The sequence below is a fragment of the Macaca fascicularis genome, chromosome 10 (genome assembly GCF_037993035.2).
Source record: "Macaca fascicularis isolate 582-1 chromosome 10, T2T-MFA8v1.1".
In the NCBI taxonomy this organism is placed as follows: domain Eukaryota; kingdom Metazoa; phylum Chordata; class Mammalia; order Primates; family Cercopithecidae; genus Macaca; species Macaca fascicularis.
Window position 1 is genome coordinate 105176087 of NC_088384.1, and position 25545 is coordinate 105201631.

Consider the following 25545-nt stretch of genomic DNA (forward strand, 5'->3'; position numbering starts at 1 on the left):
ACTTCTTCTAAAATTAAGAAACGAAAACCAACTAGCCCACCCCTCAACCAGGCTGGAACGCATGTCCTCCTCAGTACTCAGTATGGTGAGAGATGAGGGTGCCCTGGGAAGTGTCCGGCAGTCTCCCCTCAGATCCTTGGGGTCATTTCTTTGGGTAGCAATGTCAGGTCTGGACGGGGCACAAGTCCCTACATCCAGGTACCCAACATGCCTGAGAGGCAGCAACGGTTCCCGCAGGGGCTGGCCCTGGTCCCCCACGACGAGCTTCCATCCCCTTACTCACATCTTCCCTTATTTTAGTTACTGCTCAACAGGACCAAACACTTCATTAGTAGCTGTTTATTGATCAATGGTTTGATATAAAGTTATTTCAGATCTTCAGATTTTTGCCCAGATGGAATCACAAGCATTACAAAGTTTTTTCTTAAAAATAAAAAAAGGATAGGGGCAAGTTGGGAGGGGACCAACCTAGCAGTAGTGGCATTTGAGAATAAATTAACAAAAAAAATTTAGTATTACCATTTATTGGTGACAAACACTAAGTTTTACTTACATTCCATGGGGAGAAAAATTCCAGCGTAAACAATGAATGGAAGCAGTACTTAACTCGCAGGGCTACCAGGCTTTCCATATGGACCACACGCAGAGCCTCAGTGCACACACTTCTGTGTACAATAACACAACATCAAAAGCAACACAGCTGTATAGAGAAATGTAGGTCATTCTTTTCAGCCCTAATGGAGATGTAATTAACAGTATCGAGCACTCTGGAAAATCAGTCTGCAGGTTTATATGGACTACATGGAGATCATATCCTGTAGTGTAGTGAAAGCTAAGTCCTCAAGAGCTGTATGTATAGATACACAATTTTTTTTAATAATCTTTAAAACAGAGATCAAAGTTCATTTAAGTCCTGTTTGCATTAACAAAAATAAAAAAGAAATAAAAATGGAACCAAATGATCATCTAAAGTTTAAAATTCCTAAATTGTCCAATTTATACAACTGTGGGAGACTTATTCAAGGTTTTTGAAAGTCCAGGACTGTTTCAGCAGAACCAGAGGGCACACAATTTGCATCACTGAAATTGTCCTGGGTTAGTCAATTAAATAAAAATATCTAACCACATACACATGGATATGATCTTTGTCGGTTAGATTATTGATAAAGTCAGTCTCAGACAAGTTTCCAAACTGTGCTATATAACTAGATACAATTGAGAAACTCTCAAATGAAAATTTTATATAGTGTCATATCAATCAAAAGAAAATAATGAAACTAAGAATACAGATCACTGTTGGAAGATAAAGCAGTGGTGATGGTGTGGGTACTGCAGGAGGTGGTGGGGCCATAGCACGCTAGAAAAGTTGGGTCACGCTGAGTAGGAAGCATTTGATTTTCTCTGGTGCTTTTAGCTCTGGGGCCGGTCAAAGGCCTCTCTCTGGCATGGCTGTCCAGGGTTTGTCCCAATGTGTCTGAGTGAGCCAGCCTGAGAAAGGGTCATGCTGTTTCTTCTTTCACACAGGGGGAAAAAAAGACCAAACACGGAGGTGCCCAGGGTGTGGATCTGCTGGTGTCCCGGGAGAACCAGCTGGCTGGGCAGCCCTTCTTCCCCACAGGCAGCTGCTATTGCATAGGGACCACCAGGTCACCGAGTGGCCGTCACAACCCCAGCACAGTCCAGCCCGGCCACAGCCGCCGCCTCGTGTCTGTTGTCTTCCCTGCTGCTGCCCACATCCTTTACCCACCGTGTCTCTCGGCCCACTGGAGGTATCAGAAATTCCAAATTTTCAAAGCAGTTTCAGTATTTTCAGTATATATGTTGGGATTTTTTAATGGTTCATGGCCAGAAAAGGTTCAGCACCTCCCACACCTTTAAGGAAGAAAAATGAAAATGATGCTAGTTTTGAAATGTAAGAGAATTAAAGTACTATTAAAAATGAAAAGAAATTGGCAAGCATCAGGAAGTACAATATACAATACTAAAAGCCCCAGTTTATGATAACAAAAGTTTTCCCAGGATATGCCAGTAAATAAAATAAGCAAGGAGAGTGTGTGTATTTGCTATCTCTGCGGGGGGAAAGGAAAAAAATGAGGGAAGAAATATATGTCTATATTTGCATAAAGAAACATACAGGAAAGATACAGGAGAAACTAGTAAAAATGTGATCTATGGGGGAGGCAGTGGGAAGAATAGGAGGGATGGGATGGGGGCTGTCTGAGGAGAAGATTGTACCTTGTAAAATAAAAGAGAGCTCTGACCATGTGAAGGTATGACCGACTCAAAAAGGTAAAAAGGTTTTTTTTGTTGTTGAGACAAAGAGTCTTGCTCTGTCGCCTAGGCTGGAGTGCAGTGGTGCTATTTTGGCTCACTGCAACCTCCACCTCCCAGGTTTTAAGTAGTTCTCTGCCTCAGCCTCCCGAGTAGCTGGGATTACAGGTATTTGCCACCACACCCAGCTAATTTTTGTATTTTTAGTAGAGACAGGGTTTCACCATCTTGGCCAGGCTGGTCTTGAACTCCTGACACCTCATGATCCACCCACCTCGGCCTCCCAAAGTGCTGGGATTACAGGCGTGAGCCACTGTGCCCAGCCTCAAAATGTTTTTTAAAAGTAGAGCTCTCTGCCCAGAGAATTTGGAAACCTTTCAGGCAAAAGGGCCAGAAAGTAACTCAGGCAAATATTTCCCCGCTGAGTCAGCAGATGGTGTGAACTCAACACAAACGAGGGGCAGCCTCCCCATCATCAGTGCCTCCCCTTCATCAGTGCACTCACACAGACATTGGTCCGTTTCCTGTTCTTGGCATCTCTGTACTTTGTTGGTCCAACTCAGACAGCAACTTTAAGATGTTCAGCGCAGCCTAGTGGGGATGGAAAGAAGAGTAAAGCCACAGCCATCACTTGGGACCACAGCATGATACACTGGTTAGGCAGGCAAGAGTTCCTGCTGCCCAGCAAACAGGTGGCAACTTCTTAAACTCTTGTACTACTAAATAAAACTTTGAATTTTTAATTTAAAATACAAATTTAAAAAATACTCAGTTACCTCATTGAATCATAACCTCTGAAAATGTTGTATTTTGCCTTCTAGTATTTTTAGCCTTGTGGTAACCAGACTGTATAAATGTTATATCCTGCTTTCTAACAAAAATCTATCATGTATTTTTCTTTCTACAGAGACAGGGTCTCACTAAGTTAAGTTGCCCAGGCTGGGCTCAAACTCCTAGGCTCAAGCGATCCTCCCAAAGTGCTGGGATTACAGGTGTAAGCCTCCACACCCGGCCTATCATGTATTTTTCTTATTACGTTATCTTCAGAGACACTGTTTTGTTGTTTTGTTTTGAAACAGAGTCTCACCCAGTTGCCCAGGCTGGAGTGCAGTAGTGCGATCTTAGCTCACTGCAACCTCCACCTCTTGGGTTCAAGCGATTCTCCTACCTTGTCTCCCAAGTAGCTGGGATTACAGGCGCCCACCACCACACCTGGCTAATTTTTTTGTATTTTTAGTAGAAATGGGGTCTCACCACATTGGCCAGGCTGGTCTCGAACTCCTGAGCTCAGGTGATCCGCCCGCCTCAGCCTCCCGCAGTGCTGGGATTATAGCGTGAGCCACCGCACCCCACCCAGAGACATTAATTTCATGCATGCATGATGTCCCATCAAGTAAATACACCACAGTTTGCTTAGATTTGTTAATCTGATCAATTCCTTTTCTGAGTTTTCTTTTTTTTTTTTTTTTTTGAGACTGAGTCTTGCTCTGTCGCCCAGGCTGGAGTGCAGTGGCCGGATCTCAGCTCACTGCAAGCTCCGCCTCCCAGGTTTACGCCATTCTCCTGCCTCAGCCTCCCAAGTAGCTGGGACTACAGGCGCCCGCCACCTCGCCCGGCTAGTTTTTTGTATTTTTTAGTAGAGACGGGGTTTCACCGGGTTAGCCAGGATGGTCTCGATCTCCTGACCTCGTGATTCACCCGTCTCGGCCTCCCAAAGTGCTGGGATTACAGGCTTGAGCCACCGCGCCCGGCCCCATCTCAGTTTTCTTATAACAGTAATTTCATCTGAATAGAACACCAAAGCAAGTGGTTTTTACAGCTGCCAGAACATGGACCTGCAGTTCCTTGTTCTGGTGAGAGAGGAAGTGAGTGCAGTCTCCAGGTGAGCTGCAGGATCCCAGTCGCCCCTCCAGACCAGCAGGGAAAAGGGAAAGGTGGACTAAAGCTGATGAGTTCTGATCAAGAGTGAGAAATCAATCCAAGCAGTTATGACAAAAAGTCTTAAAAAATATGAACACTATCAAAGAATTAATTGTTCTCAAAGTCTATGGGAGAATCTTTCTCCCACATTCCTCAGGCTAGTAACAAGCTGAACCAAGGCAGGCTCCACATAAACACACAACTTAACACCCTAATCCCTCACCCAAGGTGTGACATACCATATCATGGCAGGACTCCACATCCTTGCCGATACCATGGCTGATCAGAGGTGGCTGAGAGGAGCAATTGATAAGAGATACAAATTCGTTCTTGTTGTTTTTGGGGAAGTCTTTGTATTCAACCTAAGGAGGAAAAGAGAGCTGAGGTTAGGTAGGGTAGGGAACAGCAAGTATGAGTGGGCTGAAGGGCTACAGCTCCGGGCCCCACAAGCAAGGAGATCACCCGCTCTTCTCTCCAACTCAGCCTGACTGTGGCTATACCAAAACCTGCTCTGTCAGCCCAGAACCTTCCAGGAACCTAGGTGTCTGCTCAGAAGCCCTAGACTGGGAGAAGCCATATCCTTTCCCACCAGGCAGAAGGTGTCAGCATGATGAGTCCGTTCTTTGAAATCCAAATTTACAACACTGCAAGTGGTTAGAAGCTTTGTTTTTAGGGTTGGCTTGCATTTTGAAATATTACTAAAGGATAAAGATGTTTCTCTTACCACATATGCTTACAATACTTCTATACCTCCTTCCCTGCCACCCTTCCACCACTGCTCCCCAACCCATCCCTGATTTAAGAAACAAAGTCCAAAGTTCATTTTCTGAGAGAAGCCAAAGGATGACTGTCCTGAGGCACAGCCATCACAGCTCAAGCCTGACAGTTACCTGGAATCCCTGGACTCTGGAAAGATAGTCCAGTTGTTCAGAGGGTCTCGTGAGAGGTCCATGGGGTACGTGGCCTGAAGAGATGTTATTCTTTAAAATGGTCTCGGCTGTGGGCGAGGTGCCCCCATACAACAACTCTCGGGCTATCATGGCAGTTACCGTGGCCTTGGCAGGATTTGGAGCTGCCCTGGTAAAATCTTTGGTGTGATGTCCTTGACTAACTCCTACAGCCTGGGCGACCTCGGGCACCATGGGAAGAATTCCAGCAGGCAGCTGCTGATGACTTAGGTAAGGCATCCTGAACTCATCCTCTTTATTACCTGGGAGGGACACACACGGTAAACACGAATCCACATCCACAGCCTGGAAAAACGCGATGACACCATCAAACCCCACGCTGGCCCTCCCCTTGCCATGCATGGCGGCGCAGGGAATCGGGGAATGATACAGACACTTTGCATGCAGGACCTCACTGGCTGGACTCCTGCTGTCATTCAGGACCCATGCAAATCCCAGAATCACGTTCAGAGGAAGATGATATTAAGATCACACTTACTAGTCCCATTTTCATCCCCAGAGCCAGGTTCAAAAAAGGTTACTTTTCTTCCATCCCCTGGTTTCTTTATGGGTGTCTTAAAAAAGAAACAAACAAACAAACAAACAAAAAGGCCATGAGCATAAATCAGATCATTGAAAAATTAGCTCCTGCTGTCTAAACCTGCATAAAATCCAATCAGCAATAACTGAGGCAATCGGCAGAAAAACCCTGCCCCACCTGACCACTGGCACGCTGACAGACACCTGGGCAGAGCCTGCCTCCTTCTCCTAACGCACCCTCCTGCCCACACCCCTGCCCACAAAGAGCATCTAACAAAGTGCACTAACCTGTGAATGCTGAGCTGCACTCTGCACCCACAGGAAGACGGGAAGCATTTAACCAGAAAGAGCAGAGATGCTAGACGGTAGAGCCCACCAAAGTGGGGAAAGAAGCTTTCAGACTGAAGCTAAACAAATAAATCAAGAATATTTCCTGGAGCTGATATCCAATTAAAAAATAAGGTGACATTCCAAAATTAACACCCTTATGGGGAAAATGTTATTACCTAAGAATTCTGTCAAACACTACCTCACCTTTCTACGAAGTAACAAAGGACACTATGAATGTCCTATAAGATTCTGAAATGAAAAACTCAAAATCCAAGTCTAAGATCTATACTGGTGGTATCTGGGGTCTCAGTCAGTTATTAACTGGCCACGACTGAAGCTGTTTCTCACTGTCAATACGACTGGCAGACATCAATGAATTAGGCTTGATTTCAAGTTTATCTCACCAGGACCATACAGTGACGGGAAAGAAGATCAGCCTTGGCTTTTGCCGAGGTCCTGCTTACCACTTCTGGCAGACAAGAATTTTTCTTTTTACGTTCCTTTTTTGTTGTTGTTGAGACAGGGTCTGTCGCCCCGGCTGAGTGCAGTGGCATGATCATGGCTCACTGCAGCCTTGACCTTCCAAGGCTCAATCCTCCCACCTCAGCCTTGTAACTCAGACTACAGGCACAAGCCACCATACCTGGCTGATTTTTAATTTTTTGTAGAGACAGGGTTTCATGCTGCTCAGACTGGTCTTGAACTCCTGGATTCAAGGTCTCAGCCTCCCAAAGTGCTGCGATTACAGGTGTGAGCCACCACACCTGGCCGTGAATTTTCCACAGGGGATTATTTTCATCTGATATTTAACTCACATAGTAAAAAAGAAATCCCAAACCTAAACTTTGGATTTGGCCTGTCTCTGCTGTCATACCATCTTATTTTCCCAGAAAAAACTGTCTGTTCCACAATTAACGAAAGCCTAACAGTTATAAATCTTTCACACGGGCTTCATTTCTAGAGTGCAAATCACACTTAGTAACTTCAATCCTAATTACCATCCTACGAATGGAGAGGAGCAAGCTGCCCTCCACAAAGGGTCCCCAGACCACAAAAATACTGACACAATCACGATCTAACCAGAGCCTACTGGGGCCAGTGGACATGCGAGGCCCCTCTGAGCACCTTATGGTCCAAATGGATGAGACGCTGCTCAGCAGGACTGCTTGAACTGCCGGGAGGATGAAGCCTTGCCTTGAAGCCTGCCCCTGAAGGTGCCCCAGTTCCCTAAGGTGAGGCGAGAGACCATTTCGCAATCAGAGAGCCCACACACTCACCTTCTCCTCTGACTTGAGTGCTGGTTTGGTGGGCTGCGCCTGCGGGACTTTGAAACCAAGGATCTCCAGCATGTTCTCGGCTGCATTGCGCTTGGCCACCTTCTTGTTGGTGCCCGCTCCTTCTGCAGTGTGGTTTCCAACCTTCACCTGCACAAAGAAGTCAAAACAGACCAGTGCTTAAACCTTCAGAACCACCACCAGGCAGGAATTGGTGTGTCAGCAAAATAACCCAACTATGGTCAGAAGCGAGATAACAGCAGTGCCCCGAACCTGGCCTCCTCGTCTGTGGGAGCTAATTATCAAACAGTCAGTAGTTTGGGAAGCTGGATGTTAAACATAGCTAGTATTAAACCTTTAATTACATAAGCTGATAATTATTTTAACAGAGGTAATTTTTGACTGCATTTTATAATTTTCTGTGTTCGAGGGTCTTTCCGGCTATTGCATTTGTACGATGGAAACAGTCTGTGACGGTGAACTACTGCACATCTCTTCTGAGCACTGCGATCGGAAGTATCACGTTGAGAGCTTGAAATCAGCCATAGTGAGACTATTGATACCACAGAAACATACAAATGCTACATATCAAAGATTAAGTTGTTTACTGATTGTCTAAACCTACAATGATGAAAAGGCTAATAAAGCAGGTTAATCTTAAAAGCATGAGAAGTCTGCAGCCATTACATTGTAACTATTACAAAAAACTGAAATATCTTCCCATCTTTGAAAATTATTATCTAATTTAGCAGAGAAGCCACTCATATCATTTACAAATGAGTGATATTACATGTCTTCATTGTTTTTACTTTTTTTCTTTCTTGGGGGAGACAGGGTCTCACTTCATCACCCAGGATGGAGTGCAGTGGCATGATCTTGGATCAATCACTGCAACCTCCACTTCCCAGGTTCAAGCAACTCCCCTGCCTCAGCCACCCAAGTAGCTGGGATTACAAGCGTGTGCCACCATGCCTGGCTAACTTTTGTATTTTTATAGTAGAAACGAGGTTTCACCATGTTGGTCAGGCTGGTCTTGAACTCCTGACCTCAAGTGATCTGCCTGCCTCGGCCTCCCAAAATGCTGGGATTACAGGCGTGAGCCATCAAGCCCGGCCTGTTTTACTTTCATCTTACCTGTTAACATAAATAAAAAATATCAACCAGCCAGGCGTGGTGGCTCACGCCTGTAATCCCACCACTTTGGGAGGCTGAGGTGGGTGGATCACCTGAGGTCAGGAGTTTGAGACTAGCCTGGCCAACATGGTGAAACCCCATCTCTACTAAAAATACAAAAATTAGCCAGGCATGGTGGTGGGCGCCAGCTACTCGGGAGGCTGAGGCAGGAGAATCACTTGAACCCGGGAGATGGAGGTTGCAGTGAGCCGAGATCGTGCCATTGCACTCCAGCCTGGACAACAAAGCAAGACTCCATTCACCCCCACCCCCCCCAAAAAAAAATGGAGCAAGACTCCATTCACCGCCCCCCCAAAAAAAACTCTATATGTTATATATATCTCAACCAGTATTCATGCTAGAACCAAAATCTTAAATCTAAAGTATAGATTTGTCAATGACATGAGCAACACCTTTGCTGAACTGGATAGTAATAAACCATTATGTGTTGTCTGATTTTACAAAACTATCGTTGGTGACTGTCACACTGAAATATGTATGAAATTTACAATAAAGTGTATTATATATGATTTATAAATTGTGCTACACATCCTGTCAGTAAAATTTATAAAACACATGTATACATGTCAGTATAATTTATAACACACATCCTTTGTGTCAGTAAAATTTATAACACACATGTATATATATAACATACATATATTCAGCTCCTTCCACCAAACCACCCTCCCCCAAGAGCTGGATGTTAAACATGTTCCAGCACATCACTGCTTACAACCCCCTTCCAAGTTGATTGTAATAACAGGCACCTGGCTGCTAAAATGAAAGCCCAGGTCACAAGACTCAGAGAGTCAAAGAAACCATTCCCTGGCCTGGGACTAAATTCCAACCTGGCCATCTACCAGCTATTTCATCTTGGGCAACTTACTGATGCTCTCAGCAAACTGCAATATCCTTGATCATTCTTTTCCTACCTTCTGACTGCATAGGTAAAACATACAAGGTCAACTCTGTAAGTTATACATTGCTATACAAGAGATAAGAATTCTGTCTTACATCAGAAAGCACTTAAATTCAAATCACAATTAAGTTAAGCTGCCTATGTGAAATGACCACTTAGCTTTGAACTTAATAAGCTAAGTACAAAGAAATATTCCATACTAATCTGAAGTGTCACCCAATCTAAGGAAGAGGCAACCCTGGATTCCAGACTCCACAAGAATTAGGAGGAAGAGGAACGGATCTCTTGATACTACTTACAAAATTTACCTTTGGAAAAGAGCAATGTCATAAACCTTCAAGGAGATGTAATGAAGAAAAACTTCACTCAGCACCCACCACCCCAGGACTCTCTTCTTCCAAATTTCGGTGCAACACACCTACATTCCCACCAGTGCACACAGCAGTAATGCTGGTGTGCAGACATTACATTCACATGTACTAAGTGTTTATTTTAAGCATTAAGATAAACAACTTAATCTTTGATATGTAGCCTTTACAGATTTCTGTGGTATGTTTAAGCTGTCAAATTATTGCAAGCCACAAGGTCTTAATAAGGATCACAGTTGGCTGGGTGCGGTGGCTCACGCGTGTAATCCCAGCACTTTGGGAGGCTGAGGTGGGAGGATCACAAGGTCAGGAGATCAAGACCATCCTGGACAACATGGCGAAACTCCATCTCTGCTAAAAATACAAAAAATTAGCTAAGCGTGGTGGCACGTGCCTGTAATCCCAGCTACTCAGGAGGCTGAGGCAGGAGAATCACTTGAATCAGGGAGTCGGAGGTTGCAGTAAGCTGAGACTGTACCACTGCACTCCAGCCTGGGCGACAGAGTGAGACTCTGTCTCATAAATAAATAAATAAAATAAATAAATAAATAAATAAGGACCACAGCTGCTGGCAGAACATGGCCACAGGATCCAGCCTCCTCATGAAGGTGTCCAGGCCTTGAACCGCCATCAGCCCCCAAGGCTGGACGTGGTCAGAGGAAGAGGCGCCCATCATCCATGCTGACCCACCTGCATCACAAACTCCCTGCGGCGCGGGAGGCCTCGCTCTGTGAGAAGCATGTACTCTGGCTCCTTCTCCTTTTTTGCCTGCTGGATCTGGGCCAGTCTGCTAATCGGATTGATCCCCTGGCCATATTCTGGGCTTGTCTGTGGCTGAGGAACAAACAAGGCAGAAACTCTGTAATGTTATTCATTCCATGAACTTGGTCAACTCAGAGATCAGGATAAGAGAGGAGATAAGAGATTTTGGGTTGACCTAATGGCTCAGAATTAGATTTTTTTTAATTTAACATTTTGAAAATGAAAAGATGCTTTGATTTTGTATGATTGTTCTAGGTGGTTTTAAGTTCTTAACAAACCAACATCAACATTTCACTATAACGAAGCATCACTATTACTGCAACGGCTGCTTTTTAACATATTTCAACATATGACAGTAAATGGACAGCAAAAACATAAACCAATATTCCTACAACTCCCCAAAAGTCTGAGCTATGATGGGTTCCCAATTTTCTTGAAAAGAACTCAAAATCCAGAAACCATTTTTTAAAAAAAGCTCAAGCTGATGCCACATGGCAAGAAGAACCTCAGAATCCCAGTTACTTCCTTGTGGCCGCCTTTTGTGCCAAGGAACCCTCATTCACTCTGCTGATCAGAGAAGTGACTTCCAGGCTATATTAAGCAAAAAAGGGAAACAAAAGGGTATACACAGTATGCTTTTATGTAAGAAAAATTTGGATCTTGATACAGCACGAAATTACATATACTGAAAATCACAAAGTCCCCCATGGAATTATGTCCCCTTTCTGGGGTTGGGAAAGGGGTCAATATAATGCTTTCACAGATCCATTAGTGTGGTTCAAAAATCCAAAAGAAAAGGCACACAGAAAAATGTCTCACTCCCACCCTCCCGCCATGGGCCTCCTGCCTGGCACAAATCTCCTCCACCTTCAGAACAGCACCATGGTCACTGAGACAGAGGCACTGTTATTTCACCACGTGCCCCACAGACGGGCATGGCGTTCCTGCCCAATACCCCACTGTGATTGCCGGGGCTGTGATGATGTGTGTGCCCATCTGCAGGTACCCCTACTGAACTGGCACAGTGTCCTTATCTTACCTGACAGGTGGCTCTTGCAGCACCTCTAAGGGGTCTGGCAGGCCTGGGGTGTGACACGTTGGTCTCATCCCCTTTCACCTCGGGGACAGCAAGCAGCCTTCTAAACCCCCCAACCATCTATAGGTCATGAAAACACCTTCTGTGTTCAGAAAAGTTCTCACCTTGACGATGGGTTTTGTTTTCTTTTTGATTCTAGGCTTTACTCGTTCCACTGCAGGCAGGGGCGGTAACTTCTTCAGCTCCTCAAGAACAGCTATGGCGGCGTTTTTCTTTGAAATCTTCTTGCTTTTCCCTTCACCTTCCCCCACAAACTCCCCAACCGAAACCTTGGTCACAAAGTTCTTCATGTGGGGTGGGCCACTCTCCCGGGCCACCTGTTTCAGAGGGAAAGACTGAGTGAAAGCGGACAGACACTTATTAAAAGCTGCAAGGCACACTGGCTGGCACACTTCACACAGACAAAGGGAAGGGGAATCAAGGACAAGGCCTACTAAATGAAATGAAGCAGGGATCATTTCAAATGCTTTCTCGCCTTTCTTCTTACTTCTCAAACTGGTTTATGCTCTTGAGTCTGGTGAGTCCCAAACAGTCAGGCATGAGAGAAGAAGACCTTTTTCCTCCCACGCCCCAGGCTCGCAGGCTGTCCTGAGTTTAGCGTGGTCCAGTGCAACTGGCAAAAAGAAAGCTTGCCCAGCAAAGCCCAGAAACAAATGCAGCACAAATGCTCAAGTTTAGTATCTGCTCTGAGCCTCCAGCCAGGACTAGGCCTACTAAATACTGGCTGCTATGTGGCCACAAAAGAGAATGAGACAAATCTCTAAGCACTGATAAAGAGGGATTCCCCGCACACATTAAGTTAAAAAAAAAAAAATCAAACTACAAAAGAGTGTATATGGTATGGTAGCTTTAGTTTAAGAAAAAAAAGGACTTTATATAAATATCTACACATACATAACAGACACATGTTTATAAGCTCATTTATGGAAAAAAAAAAAAGACAGAGGAAGGATAAAGAAATCAATGGGCTGGACGTGGTAGCTCACACCTGTAATGCCAGCACTTTGGGAGACTGAAGCAGGTGGATCACTTGAGGTCAGGAGTTCAAGATCAGCCTGGCCAACATGGTGAAACCCCGTCTCTACTAAAAATACAAAAATTAGCTAGGGGTGGAGGTGCACCCCTGCAATCCCAGCTACTTGGGAGGCTGAGGCACAAGTATCCCTTGAACATGAGAGGCAGAGGTTGCAGTGATCCAAGATCACAACACTACACTCCAGCCTGAGTTGGACAGAGTAAGACCCTGTCTCAAAGGGGAAAAAAAAAAAAAGCAAGCATTGGGCCGGGCGCGGTGGCTCCCGCCTGTAATCCCAGCACTTTGGGAGGCCGAGACGGGCGGATCACGAGGTCAGGAGATCAAGACCATCCTGGCTAAGACAGTGAAACCCCGTCTCTACTAAAAATACAAAAAAAATTAGCCAGGCATGGTGGTGGGCGCCTGTAGTCCCAGCTACTCGGGAGGCTGAGGCAGGAGAATGGCATGAACCCAGGAGGTGGAGCTTGCAGTGAGCTGAGATTGCGCCACTGCACTCCAGCCTGGGCAAAAGGGTGACACTCCGTCTCAAAAAAAAAAAAGCAAGCAACGAAATTAGTTACCTACAACAGGTGTGAGGGATTAGGGTAGAGAGACAGGGGATGAGATGGGAATGCTAGTTTTGACTTCTGGAAGCATTTACTGTTTTACATATTAAATAAATAAAACTAAGTCAACAAAGATGGGAAAAGAACCTAAAACAGCTGCATATTAAAGTGATTACAATCTCAAAATGGACCAAAGACCTACACAGAGGGGCTAACATGCACAATTCTCAGAAGCAAACATGGGCGAATCTTCATGACTCTGGGTTTGGCAACTGGTTTTTAAGATATGAAACTAAAAGCACAGTCAACAAGAGGGAAAAAAAAACAAGTCATGCTTAATCAAACTTTAAAACTTTTGTGTATCATGGACATTATCAGGAAAGTGATTACAATCACATAGACAGAAAAATCAGGCTGGGCAGGGTGGCTCGTGCCTGTAATCCCAACGCTCTGGGAGGCCAGGGTGGGAGGATCACTTCAGTTCAGAAGTTCAAGACAAGCCTGGCCAACATAGCAAGACCTTGACCTACAAAAATAAAAACAAAATTAGCCAGGTGTGGTGGTGTGCCCCTGTATGTAGTCCTAGCTACGTGGGAGGCTAAAGCAGGAGGATCACTTGAGCCCAGGAGATCAAGGCTACAGTGAGCTATGATCGCACCACTGCACCCCAATCTAGGCAACAGAGCAAAACCTCGTCTCAAAAAGTAAAAAAAAAAAAAAAAAATCTAACCGACATTAGCCAAGACACTCAAAAAAAGAAAAACAAAGTTAGAAGACTTACACTACCAGATTTTAAAACTTCCTATAAAGTCACAACAGCTAGCATATGGTTTCGTGTAAGGATAAACAGATCAACAAAACGGCATGAAAAAGACCTGCACATACAAGGTCACTCAATTTTTGGCAAACACACCAAAACAAATTAAAAATCTCTCTTAAAAAAATAGTACCAAAGCAACTAACTAGATACCTGCATGGAGCGGGGGGAAAAAGAAAAAAAGAAAAAAAAAAAAAATCAAACCATCATCTCTAACTCATACCACAAACAAAAATTAATTAGACCTAGGATCACTTAAATGTGATCCAAACTAAAACTACAAAGATTTTAGAACAGGAGAAAGCCTCAAGCTGTAAGGTTGACAAAGAGTTGAACACAAAATATATCCACCATAAAGACAAAAGAAAGAAATTCCTCAAAATTAAAAACCACTGGCCAGGTGTGGTGGCTCATGCCTGTAATCCCAGAACTTTGGGAGGCCAAGGTGGGCAGATCACGAGGTCAGGAGTTCGAGATCAGCCTGGCCAACATAGTGAAACCCCATTGCTACTAAAAATATAAAAAATTAGCTGAGTGTGGTGGCAGGCACCTGTAATCCCAGCTACTCAGGAGGCTGAGACAGGAGAATTGGTTGAACCCAAGAGACGGAGGTTGCAATGAGCCGAGATAGCACCACTGCACTCCAGCCTGGGCAACAAGAGCGAAACTCCGTCTCAAAAATAAATAAATAAATAAATAAATAATAAAATAAAATAAAACAGCTCATCAAAAGACATTTAACAAGTAAAAAAGGGGGCCGGGCACAGTGACTCACACCTGTAATCCCAACACCTTAGGAGGCTAAGGCAGGTGGATCACCTGAGGTCAGGAGTTTGAGACCAGCCTGGCCAACATAGTGAAACCATGTCTCTACTAAAAATACAAAAAGTAGCTGGGTGTGGTGGCACGTGACTGTAATCCCAGCACTTTGGGAGGCTGAGACAGGAGAACTGCTTGAACCCAGGAGGCGGAGGTTGCAGTGAGCCAAGATCACGCCACTGCATTCCAGCCCGGGCGACAGAGCAAGACTCTGTTTCAAAAAAAAAAGAGGGCTGGGCGCGGTGGCTCAAGCCTGTAATCCAGCACTTTGGGAGGCCGAGACGGGCGGATCACGAGGTCAGGAGATCGAGACCATCCTGGCGAACACGGTGAAACCCCGTCTCTACTAAAAAATACAAAAAACTAGCCGGGCGAGGTGGCGGGCGCCTGTAGCCCCAGCTACTCGGGAGGCTGAGGCAGGAGAATGGCGTAAACCCGGGAGGCGGAGCTTGCAGTGAGCTGAGATCCGGCCACTGCACTCCAGCCTGGGTGACAGAGCGAGACTCCGTCTCAAAAAAAAAAAAAAAGTAAAAAAAAAGTAAAAAAGGGGCCAGGCACAGTGGCTCACTCCTGTAATCCCAGAACTTTGAGAAGGCCAAGGCGGGCAGATGGCTTGAATCCAGGAGTTTGAGGCCAGCCTGGGCAACATGGCAAAACCTCGTCTCTACAAAAAAATACAAAAATTGGCCGGACTCGGTGGCTCACGCCTGTAATCCCAGCACTTTGGGAGGCCGAGGCGGGTGGATCACCTGAGGTCGGGAGTTTGAGACCAGCCTGACCAACATGGAGAAACCCTGTCTCTACTAAAAACACAAAACTACCTGGGCGTGGTGGCGTATGCCTGTAATCCCAGCTACTAGGGAGGCTGAGGCAGAAGAATCACATGAACCCAGGAGGCAGAGGCTGCGGTGAGCCAAGGTCACTCCAGCCTGGGCAACAAGAGCAAAACTCTGTCTCAGAGGAAAAAATACAAATATTAGCCCAGCATGGTGGCATGTGCCTGTAGCCCCAGCTACTTGTGAGGCTGAGGTAGCAGGATCGCTTGAGCTGAGGAGGTCAAGGTTGCAGTGAGGTGAGATCGTGCCACAGAACTGCAGCCCGGGTACAAAGTGAGCTCTTTTCTCAAAAATCAAATAAAATAGTGATTTCAAAATATACATATTTCCTAGCTCTATTCCTAACAAGGCCTAGGAGCCATGGCTCTCCAACAGGAACAAGCATGCTGGCACTCTGTCCTGTCTCTACACACAACTCCCAATTAGAAGGAACCGGAACTTCTTGGAGGAATGGCCAAGACTGTTTCTATTAGAAATTTCTGTTTCCACTGGGGCTAAAGCTAAAGCAGGGAAAGTTCAAAGTGGGGCTAAAACATTTTATTGTATCAGAAAGCATGGAAGTTCTCAAAATGTGAAGAGGGGAGGTACAAAGGTTATTTAATAAGGACTGTCTTGGCCAGGCGTGGCGGCTCAAGTCTGTAATCCCAGCCTCGGCGACAAGAGCAAAACTCTGTCTCAAAAGGAAAAAAAAAAAAAAAAAGGACTGTCTCTTCAATAAACAGTGCAGGCACAATCAGACATCCAAATACAAAAAAAAAAAAAAAAGTCCCTTATGTCACAGTACATATGAAAACTAACTTGAATCATAAACCTAAATTTAAGAGCTAAAACTAAAATTTCTAAGGAAAATTACTTTAGGTTAGCCAAACATATCTTAGCACACAAAAATTTGATGGCCAGGCGTGGTGGCCCACGCCTGTAATCCCAGCACTTTGGGAGGCCGAAGCGGGCGGATCACGAGGTCAGGAAATGGAGACCATCCTGGCTAACATGGTGAAACCCCGTGTCTACTAAAAATACAAAAAAAAAAAAAAAATAAGCCGGGCGTGGTGGCGAGCGCCTGTAGTCCCAGCTATTCGGGAGGCTGAAGCAGGAGAATCGCTTGAACCTAGAAGGCACTTGAATCCTGAGGTAGGAGAATGGCGTGAACCCAGGAGTGGAGGTTGCAGTGAGCCGAGATCGCGCCACTGCACTCCAGCCCGGGGGACAGAGCAAGACTCCGTCTCAAAAAAAAAAAAAAAGGACAAACTACACCTCACCAAAATTCAGTACTTCCGCTCTTTGAAAGTCACTTAAAATCAAATGACAAGCCACAGACTTAGAGAAAATATCTGCAAAATACTTATCTGAGAAAAAACCTGAATTCAGAATATATATAGAACCTCCAAAACTCAGTAATAAAAAGACACTCAAAAAAACTGACAAGACACGAACCTACATTTCATCAAAGAAAACAGTAAAATAAAAACATGAAAAGAAGCTCAGTATTGCTAGTCTTTATGGAGACATATAAATTAAAACCACAACAAGATACTACTATCCACCTGCTAGAATGACTAAAAAAAATTATTTTTTTTGAGACGGAGTCTCACTCTGTCCACCCAGGCTGGAATGCAGTGGCGCGATCTCGGCTCACTGCAACCTCTGCCTCCTGGGTTCAAGCAATTCTCCTCCCTCAGCCTCCCAAGTACCTGGGACTACAGGTGCGCACAACCATGCCCAGCTAATTGCTGTATTTTTTGTAGAGAAGGAGTTATACCATGTTGGCCAGGCTGGAATGACTAAAATTTTAAAAGCTGACAATACCCAAGTGTTGGTGAGGATGTAGAGCAACTAAAACTCTCTCATATAGTGCAGGTGAAGTGCACAACGATACATGTGGTTTAGAAAACAGTTTGGCAACTTTTTTTTTTTTTTAAACAAAGTCTCGCTCTGTTGCCCAGGCTGGAGTGCAGTGGCATGATCTCGGTTCACCACCGCAACCTTTAACTCCCATGTTCAAGCGAATTCTCATGCCTCAGTCTCCTGAGTAGCTGGGATTACAGGCACATGCCACCATGCCTGACTAATTTTTTTATTTTCAGTAGAGATGAGGTTTCACTTTGTTGGCCAGGCTGGTCTCGAAATCCTGACCTCAAGTGATCTGCCCACCTTGGCTTCCCAAAGTGCAGGGATTACAGGCTTGAGCTCATGAACCCAGACAACTTCTTACAAAGATATTTATTTATCATGTAACTCAGCAAATCCACTCAAGTATTTATTCAAGAAAAATGAAAACATTGTCTCCATAGATGTATATGTTTACTGTAGATTTACCAACAATCACCAAAAATTCAAAACAATACAAATCTTCAACTGGTAAATAGATAAATACCTTGTAGTGTGTACACACCATGTAACACTCTTGGTGATAAAAAGGAACAAACTACTGAAACACAACAGCACGAATAATGACTCCAAGCTAAGTTAAAGAAGCCAGACAAAAGGCAATGTACTCTATTTTTTCATTTATGTAATATTCTTAAAAAGGCAACACTATAGGGACAGAATGAGATCAGTGCTTGCCAGAGCCTGAGGATAGAGGGGAGAGACTGACTGCAGAGGGACACAGGGAAATTTACTGGGTGAGAGATGTTCTATTTTGACTATGGTGCTGGTCACAGAACCATATACACTTATCAAAACACATCAAACTGTGCACTTCCACAGGGTGACTTTCACTATAAATTATACCGCAAGAAGCCTGACCACCCCTTCATCCAAAAAAACAACTGATGGGGGCATGTTAAAGGGCACAAGGGCCAATTTAAAGGACAATTTGGACATCAAAATGGGTGACGATAACAATGGAGTAACACTTTGGGTAAAAAAAAAACAGCAGCAATGCATCTATACTGATAAAATTAACTATAAGAGGGGAGGAAGGAAACTTTTTTCTTTACTGTAGAATGCCAGCCTGGAAATGCAAAAAATCATCATTTTGACATCTACCACAGTGACAATCAACGCCAGCAAGAATCATCAAGATCCCTGGGGCTGGGTGTGGTGGCTCACGCCTGTAATCCCAGCACTCTGGGAGGCCAAGGTGCATGCCTAATCCTAGCTACTTGGGAGGCTGAGGCAGGAGAATCGTTCGAACCCAGGAGGCAGATGTTGCAGTAAGCTGAGATCATATCACTGCACTCCAGCCTGGGCAACAGAGCGAGACTCTGTCCAAAAAAAAAAAAAAAAAAAGATTGCTGGAACCACCGGGGAGACCTGTGAAGGCCCAGCCTTCAAGAGTTAATTACAAAGTGACATGAAGTGATGCTCTGAGAAGGATCAATATCACTCCCATGGCGATCCTGCCAAAAATGCATAACTAGACCTAATTATGAGTAATCCATCAGAAATACCCAAATTGAGGGCCACTGTACAAAAATAACTGATCTTTAAACGTGTCAATGTCATGAAATACAGAGAAAGGCTGACAAAGTACTGCAGATACTAAAGATACTGCAGAGGCTAAAGAGAGACGTCAGCTAAGTGCAAGGTCTGAGTCTGCATCAGACACCAGAGCGGAAGAAACATTTCTATAAAGGACATCATTGAGACAACTGGTGAAATGTGAATATAGGATGTGTATTAGGTAACAGTACTATAGCAATGCTAAATTTCCTCTACTTAATAGATTGTGGTTAAGAGTATGTCCTTGCTCTTAAGAGATACATGTTGATATATTAGGAGTTAAAGAGTATATCTGCCACTTTCTGTCAATCCAGCAAGTAAAAAACAGAAAATAAAATAATATGTATATTTATGGAAAAAAAAAAGCAGGCTGGGTGCGGTGGCTCACGCCTATAATCCCAGCACTTTGGGGGCCAAGGTGGGTAGATCACTTGAGGTCAGGAGTTCAAGACCAGCCTGGCCAACATGGTAAAATTCCATCTCTACTAAAAATAAAAAAATTAGCTGAGTGTGGTGGCATGCACCTGTAATCCCAGCTACTCAGGAGGCTGAGGCAGAAGAACTGCTTGAATCCGGGAGGCAGAGGTTGCAGTGAGCCAAGATCATGCCGCTGCACTCTAGCCTGGGCAACAGAGGGAGGCTCCAAGGAAGGAGCGAGCAAATATGGTAAAATGTCAACCACTGGTTAATCTAAGTGAAAGTTATACTCATTGTTCTATTCTTGTAACTTTTAGATAGATTTGAAATTTTTGAAGTGAAAAATTCAAAAAATGTCTAGTTAAGGTAAGTGAGCCTACGAAATGGATGTACCTGTTTTTCTTCTTGTTGGTTTTTTGTTTTTTGGTTTTTTTGGTGTCAGGGAGGGAGACAGCAGGGAATGGGGGTAGGAATTCAGCACAGTGGCCAGGAGCAGAGATGTGGGAAGGACCTGGCCTGCTCAAGCACCTGTGGACTGATTTTAAAGAACTCCCATAGGTGCCGTCCACACCCAAGGGTGGAGATTCTGAAACACTTCTTCCCGCAACAGTGTTTTTCCTGTCCTCAGGTTAGACTTTGGAGGGACAGGTCAGCCACCCTGACGGCTCATTACAAATTCACCCAGACCCACCCTGGCCCTCTCCAACGGCTTGCATTGTCTGCCCACATCAAGATCCCAGCAATCTAAATCTGGAGGATCACCTGGATTGCATGTGGTATGAGCATGTCACAACTGCCTCCCAATGACCGTATCAATCAACACCATTACATTTTCTAACTAAAACTGTATGTTATATCAAAAGTCAAATTGGTGGCTGGGCACAGTGGCTCATGCCTATAATCCCAGCACTTTGGGAGGCCAAGGTGAGTAGATCACCTGAGGTCAGGAGTTCAAGACCAGCCTGGCTAACATGGTGAAACCCTGTCTCTACTAAAAATACAAAAATTAGTCAGGCGTGGTGGCGTGCACCTGTAATCCCAGCTACTCAGGGGGCTGAGGCATAAGAATTGCTTGAACCCAGGAGGCGGAGGATGCCGTAAACCGAGATCGTGCCATTGTACTCCAGCCTGGGCAACAAGAGCAAAACTCCATCTCAAAAAAAAAAAAAAAAAAAAAGTCAAGCTGTATATATTTTCCCAAAAAACCGGTTCCTGTCTTCCCCTATTAAAACACCTAACGCATCTTCCTATATGACAAATTTATTATCAAAAATTACCATGTTCATTTATTCAATAACTGTTTCCTAAACATCTAATACATGCCAGGCAATCTTTCAGCGGCAAGAGAAAGGAAAGACCTTGCTCATCATATTAATGCAAGCTAGTAAGAAATTCCTGATACGTGAGTTAATGAATATAAGTACTCATGCCACCAACTACATGCAAGCTGTGATAAATTACTTTAAAAGATCACCACCAGAGGGCACTCCTACAATTCTTTTATGTGACTACTGTTAAGATTCCTGAACACAGTTGAGAGCCAAATCTGAAACCTTAGCAAAAGTGAAGGTGGAGAGGAAGCACTCTGACCCCAAATACCCCAGAACAGAAACATAAAATAGCAATCTCTAAGTTTCCAGAAATCTCAGTGACTCTGGGTAGCAGCAAAAGTGGTAAGCTTCTCAGGAATCCAAGGCTCTGGCCCAAGCCAGAACATGAGGTGACCCGGGAAGCCAGCCAGGCATCTCCCACTCCCCACAGTCTTGGTAACCCTCCCCAACAACCTGTAAAAATCCACTCTCATGATAGACTAATCTGTCAGCAAGGGAGAAAAGCAACACTTCTCCCCTTTCCTGAATCAGGTGCCAGGGGAGACCTCATGATTCCTTGGGATGCAGCTCCCATCTCGTTCCCACTCAACAGTGAGCCCAAACAGCCATTCTGAATGTCACCTGTCTCATTCCCTCCCCAAGTGCATCCCAGCCTCCACTGATGGAGAGAGAAAGGCCAGGGAGGGAATGTAGGGCCAGGTGAGAAGATTCCAGCCCTAGATCCATGTGGGAGCTCTGGACTCCAAGAGAACAGTGTAAACCTGCTCTTGCCTGCTGAGGGTGGAGGGGCAGGAATGAGTGTCAGGGGAATGGAGAGGAACAAACAAGCCCTCACACCTAGGTGGGCCACAGGAGGGAGCCCTGGCAACTACCATCCCACTTCTGGCCCATGGCAGGCAGAAAGGCATCAGCAGGGTGAGGTGAGAAATCATCATCACTCGGCCGAAGGATGGAGCACTGAAGCTGGGTAAGTTTAGGGTGCTAGCACATAGGAGGAGAAGGTATACATCGCCTGTAACTGTAAAGAATACTTCAGAATTATTTTACAGGAATGTAAGCTTCAGATAGGCTTTTTAAGAAATAAGCCACAATCAAGTACATAAATCAAAAGAATCTGCAAAGAATCTGTTGTGGGTCAGATCTTATTTCTAAGGGAAACATTAAACATCCTCTCTTACTGGGCCGGGAACGGTGACTCACGCCTGTAATCCCAGCACTTTGGGAAGCCAAGGTGGGTGGATCATCTGAAGTTAGGGGTTCGAGACCAGCCTGACCAATATGGAGAAACCCCATTTCTACTAAAAATACAAAATTAGCTGGGCATGGTGGCACAAGTCTGTAATTCCAGCTACTCAGGAGGCTGAGGCAGGAGAATCGCTTGAACCTGGGAGGTGGAGGTTGCGGTGAGCTGAGAACATGCCACTGCACTCCAGCCTGGGCAACAAGAGTGAAACTCTATCTCCAAAAAAAAAAATCCGCTCTTACCTCCCTCATCAATTTGGATGGACTATATTGTCTTTTAAGGCAACATATATTAAAATGTATCTTATTTCCCACTTTGCACAGACAACTCATTGATTATTGTTTTTAGAACACAAGGTCTCAACAACAAATGAAGTTATTAAACAGGAATTGAGGGCAGACGCTAGACAATGACAAAAACTGAGTCCTTTTCAAAATTACTCTGAAGAGACCTTTAGGGATCACAAATGCTTCTGAGACTGATCTAAGTGATGAACCAGCCCCTCCAGCCCTCCCTGTCCAGAAGAATACACATGTGAACACTAACACAACCATCTTTAGGCCGCTCAAGAGGTACCCACACCAACTGAAGCCATCATCAACTCTCTACACATCCATGAATGCCCCTTAGTTAGGGGCTCCCAGAAGAAGAGAATAAACACTGCTTCACTGAAGTATGAATCTTAAATCTGGAGGTTCATATTATGTGAATATTACTCCAATGTTATTTAGGGAAAAAAATCACTCTTATGATAAATGCTAACAGGATTTTATAATACAAAGTCCTACATGTAAAATTCGCTTACCTCAAAATTCACAGGCAAGTTCCGTTTAAGTGCAATCTCAAACACTTGACTTATTTCAGATTTATTTAGATTTTCTTCTTCGGATTCTCTTCCATTCACCTGTAAGAATAATTGTTTAGTAGTTAGCTCTTATTAAAATCATCAATGGCCGGGTGAGGTGGTTCATGCTTATAATCCCAGCACTTTGGAAGGCCAAGGCAGGAGGACAGCTTGAGTCCAGGCGTTTGAGACCATCCTGAGTAACACGGCAGTTTGAGACCAGCCTGAGCAACCTTGTCTCTAAAACAAAAATAAAAACAAAAAAACAAAACTTAGGTGGATGTGGTGGTGGTACATGCCTGTAGTCCCAACTACTTGGAGGGCTGAGGCAGGAGAATTGCATGAGCCCAGGAGGTCAAGGCTGCAGTAAGCCATGACTGCGCACCACTGCCCTCCGGCTGGGGTGACAAAGTAAGACCCTATCCCCTGCAAAAAAAAGCACCCATAGACATCCTAGCTGCAATGGTAAACCTTAAAAGCACTGAGTCTTGGCTTTATGAATTTAACCAAGGCCACACACACCTATCAAGTGTCACTGAATTTAAGAGGTTAAAAATATGTATGTCCTGTCAAGTTTGAGTCAAATTGTACCTCGTAAGTTCACCATAAACAATCCGCACATAACTGACCTTTGGATATGAGTCAGCCTGACTGTGGTTCAGCAAGATGTCACTGCTGCTCGGAACAGTGACTTCCAAAAGTACTCCTCAAGTAGTGGGAAGCCACACTTTGGAAAAGTCAAAGTACAGACAGATACATGTGGGACGTGGCAAATTCAGATTAAGGCTGTCCACCTGAGTATGCAGGCTTATTTGAACATGAATTCCCTGGAAAACCACTTTTTCTTTCTTCCTTTTTTTTTTTTTGGAGACAGAGTCTTGCCCTGTCGCCCAGGCTGGAGGGCAGTGGCGTGATTTCAGTTCACTGCCACCTCTGCCTCCCGGGTTCAAGCAATTCTCCTGCCTCAGACTCCTGAGTAGCTGGGATTGCAGGCATGCACCAACACGCCCGGCTAATTTTTGTATTTTTAGAGAGATGGGGTTTCACCATGTTGGTCAGGCTGGTCTTGAACTCCTGACCGCATGATCCGCCTATCTTGGCCTCCCAAAGTGCTGGGATTAAGGCGAGAGCCACTGCGCCCGGCAGGAAACCACTTTTAAGAGAATGCAGCCAGGCATGGCAGTACACGACTGTTGCCCCAGTACTCAGCAAGCTGACAGTTGAGGATCAGTTGAGCCCAGCAGTTCAAGGCTAGAGTGAGCTGTGTTCATGCCTGTAAACAACCACTGAACTCCAGCATGGGCAACAAAGAGTCTCTATCCCTATAATTAAAAATAAAGAAATAAATAAGGATACGGTGAAACAAAGTACAAAACTGCCATGTATCTCATACTCAACTGCTGTTGGCAACAATACAAGGCACAAACTAATAAAGCCTCCTCAACAAAGGCAGAGATTCCATCTTTCAAACAAGGTTCACTGGTGTGGTGGCTCAAGCCTGTAGTCCCAGCACTTTGGGAGGCCGAGACGGGCGGATCACGAGGTCAGGAGATCGAGACCATCCTGGCTAACACGGTGAAACCCCGTCTCTACTAAAAAATTTAAAAAAAAAAAAAAAACTAGCCGGGCGAGGTGGCGGACGCCTGTAGTCCCAGCTACTCGGGAGGCTGAGGCAGGAGAATGGGGTAAACCCGGGAGGTGGAGCTTGCAGTGAGCTGTGATCCGGCCACTGCACTCCAGCCTGGGCGACAGAGGGAGACTCCGTCTCAAAAAAAAAAAAAAAAAAAAAAGAGTCTTCCAATCACGGATGAGATTAAAGAGAAGCAAGGATCTTACTTCTGCGTGCTGATAACATGGATTTTATACTGTGCTGTAGTGATAATAAGAGGAACTAGATAAGCTCAAAACTTATCTAGCAAAGTCCCCCAAAACATGGCAAAAGAGCTGTTTTTCTTCACATTGTTGCTTATTTTGTCAAAGAATTTATAAAGTCCTGCTTCTAAGATTAGAACTATCTGAACAGGAACCCATGGCTGAAACTGCTAAATAGGCAAGGTATAGGACTATCCAAATGTTACCTGTTGTGGATTTCCTTGTTTATCAGGTATATTCCACCTACAGTCAACTTTTTTTTTTTTTGAGATGGAGTTTTGCTCTTGTGTCGCCCAGGCTGGAGTGCAATGACGTGATCTTGGCTCACTGCAACCTCTGCCTCCCGGGTTCAAGCGATTCTCCTGCCTCAGCCTCCCAAGTATGTGGGATTACAGGCACCCACCACCACACCTGGTTTTTTTTTTTTTTTTTTGTATTTTTAGTAGAGATGGGGTTTCACCATCTTGGCCAGGCTATTCTCGAACTCCTGACATCAGATGATCCGCCCACGTTGGTCTCCTGAAGTGCTGGGACTACAGGCATGAGCCACCATGTCTGGCCACTGAATATTAAAAGCTGTAATTGGCTGGGCATGGTGGCTAGCGCCTATGATCCCAAAACTTTTTAAGGACAACGTGGGCAGATTGTTTATGCCCAGGAGTTCGAGACCAGCCTGGGCAACATGGTGAAATCCCATCTTTACAAAAAAATACAAATATTAGCAGGTGTGGTGTC

General features: G+C 44.7%; 1 protein-coding gene across 18 annotated transcripts in view; it reads right to left on the reverse strand.

Moving 5' to 3' along the window:
* Positions 1-324: 324 nt before the first annotated feature.
* The window catches only part of STAU1 (staufen double-stranded RNA binding protein 1), a 79413-nt gene continuing 54192 nt past the window's right edge, over positions 325-25545 (reverse strand). For 9 of the 18 annotated variants that reach the window (XM_045363095.2, XM_074005525.1, XM_074005522.1 and 6 more), the window contains 9 exons: positions 22900-22998; positions 11708-11920; positions 10436-10579; positions 7286-7432; positions 5638-5713; positions 5082-5401; positions 4431-4553; positions 2777-2862; positions 325-1872 (listed from right to left, as the gene is read on the reverse strand). In XM_045363095.2, the coding sequence (XP_045219030.1) occupies positions 1857-1872; positions 2777-2862; positions 4431-4553; positions 5082-5401; positions 5638-5713; positions 7286-7432; positions 10436-10579; positions 11708-11920; positions 22900-22998 (1224 nt within the window). In that variant the 3' untranslated portion in view covers positions 325-1856. Of the gene's footprint in view, positions 1873-2776; positions 2863-4430; positions 4554-5081; positions 5402-5637; positions 5714-7285; positions 7433-10435; positions 10580-11707; positions 11939-22899; positions 22999-25545 lie in introns of all 18 variants that reach the window. The other 9 variants (XM_045363092.2, XM_045363093.3, XM_045363091.3 and 6 more) reach the window with 1 other exon arrangement.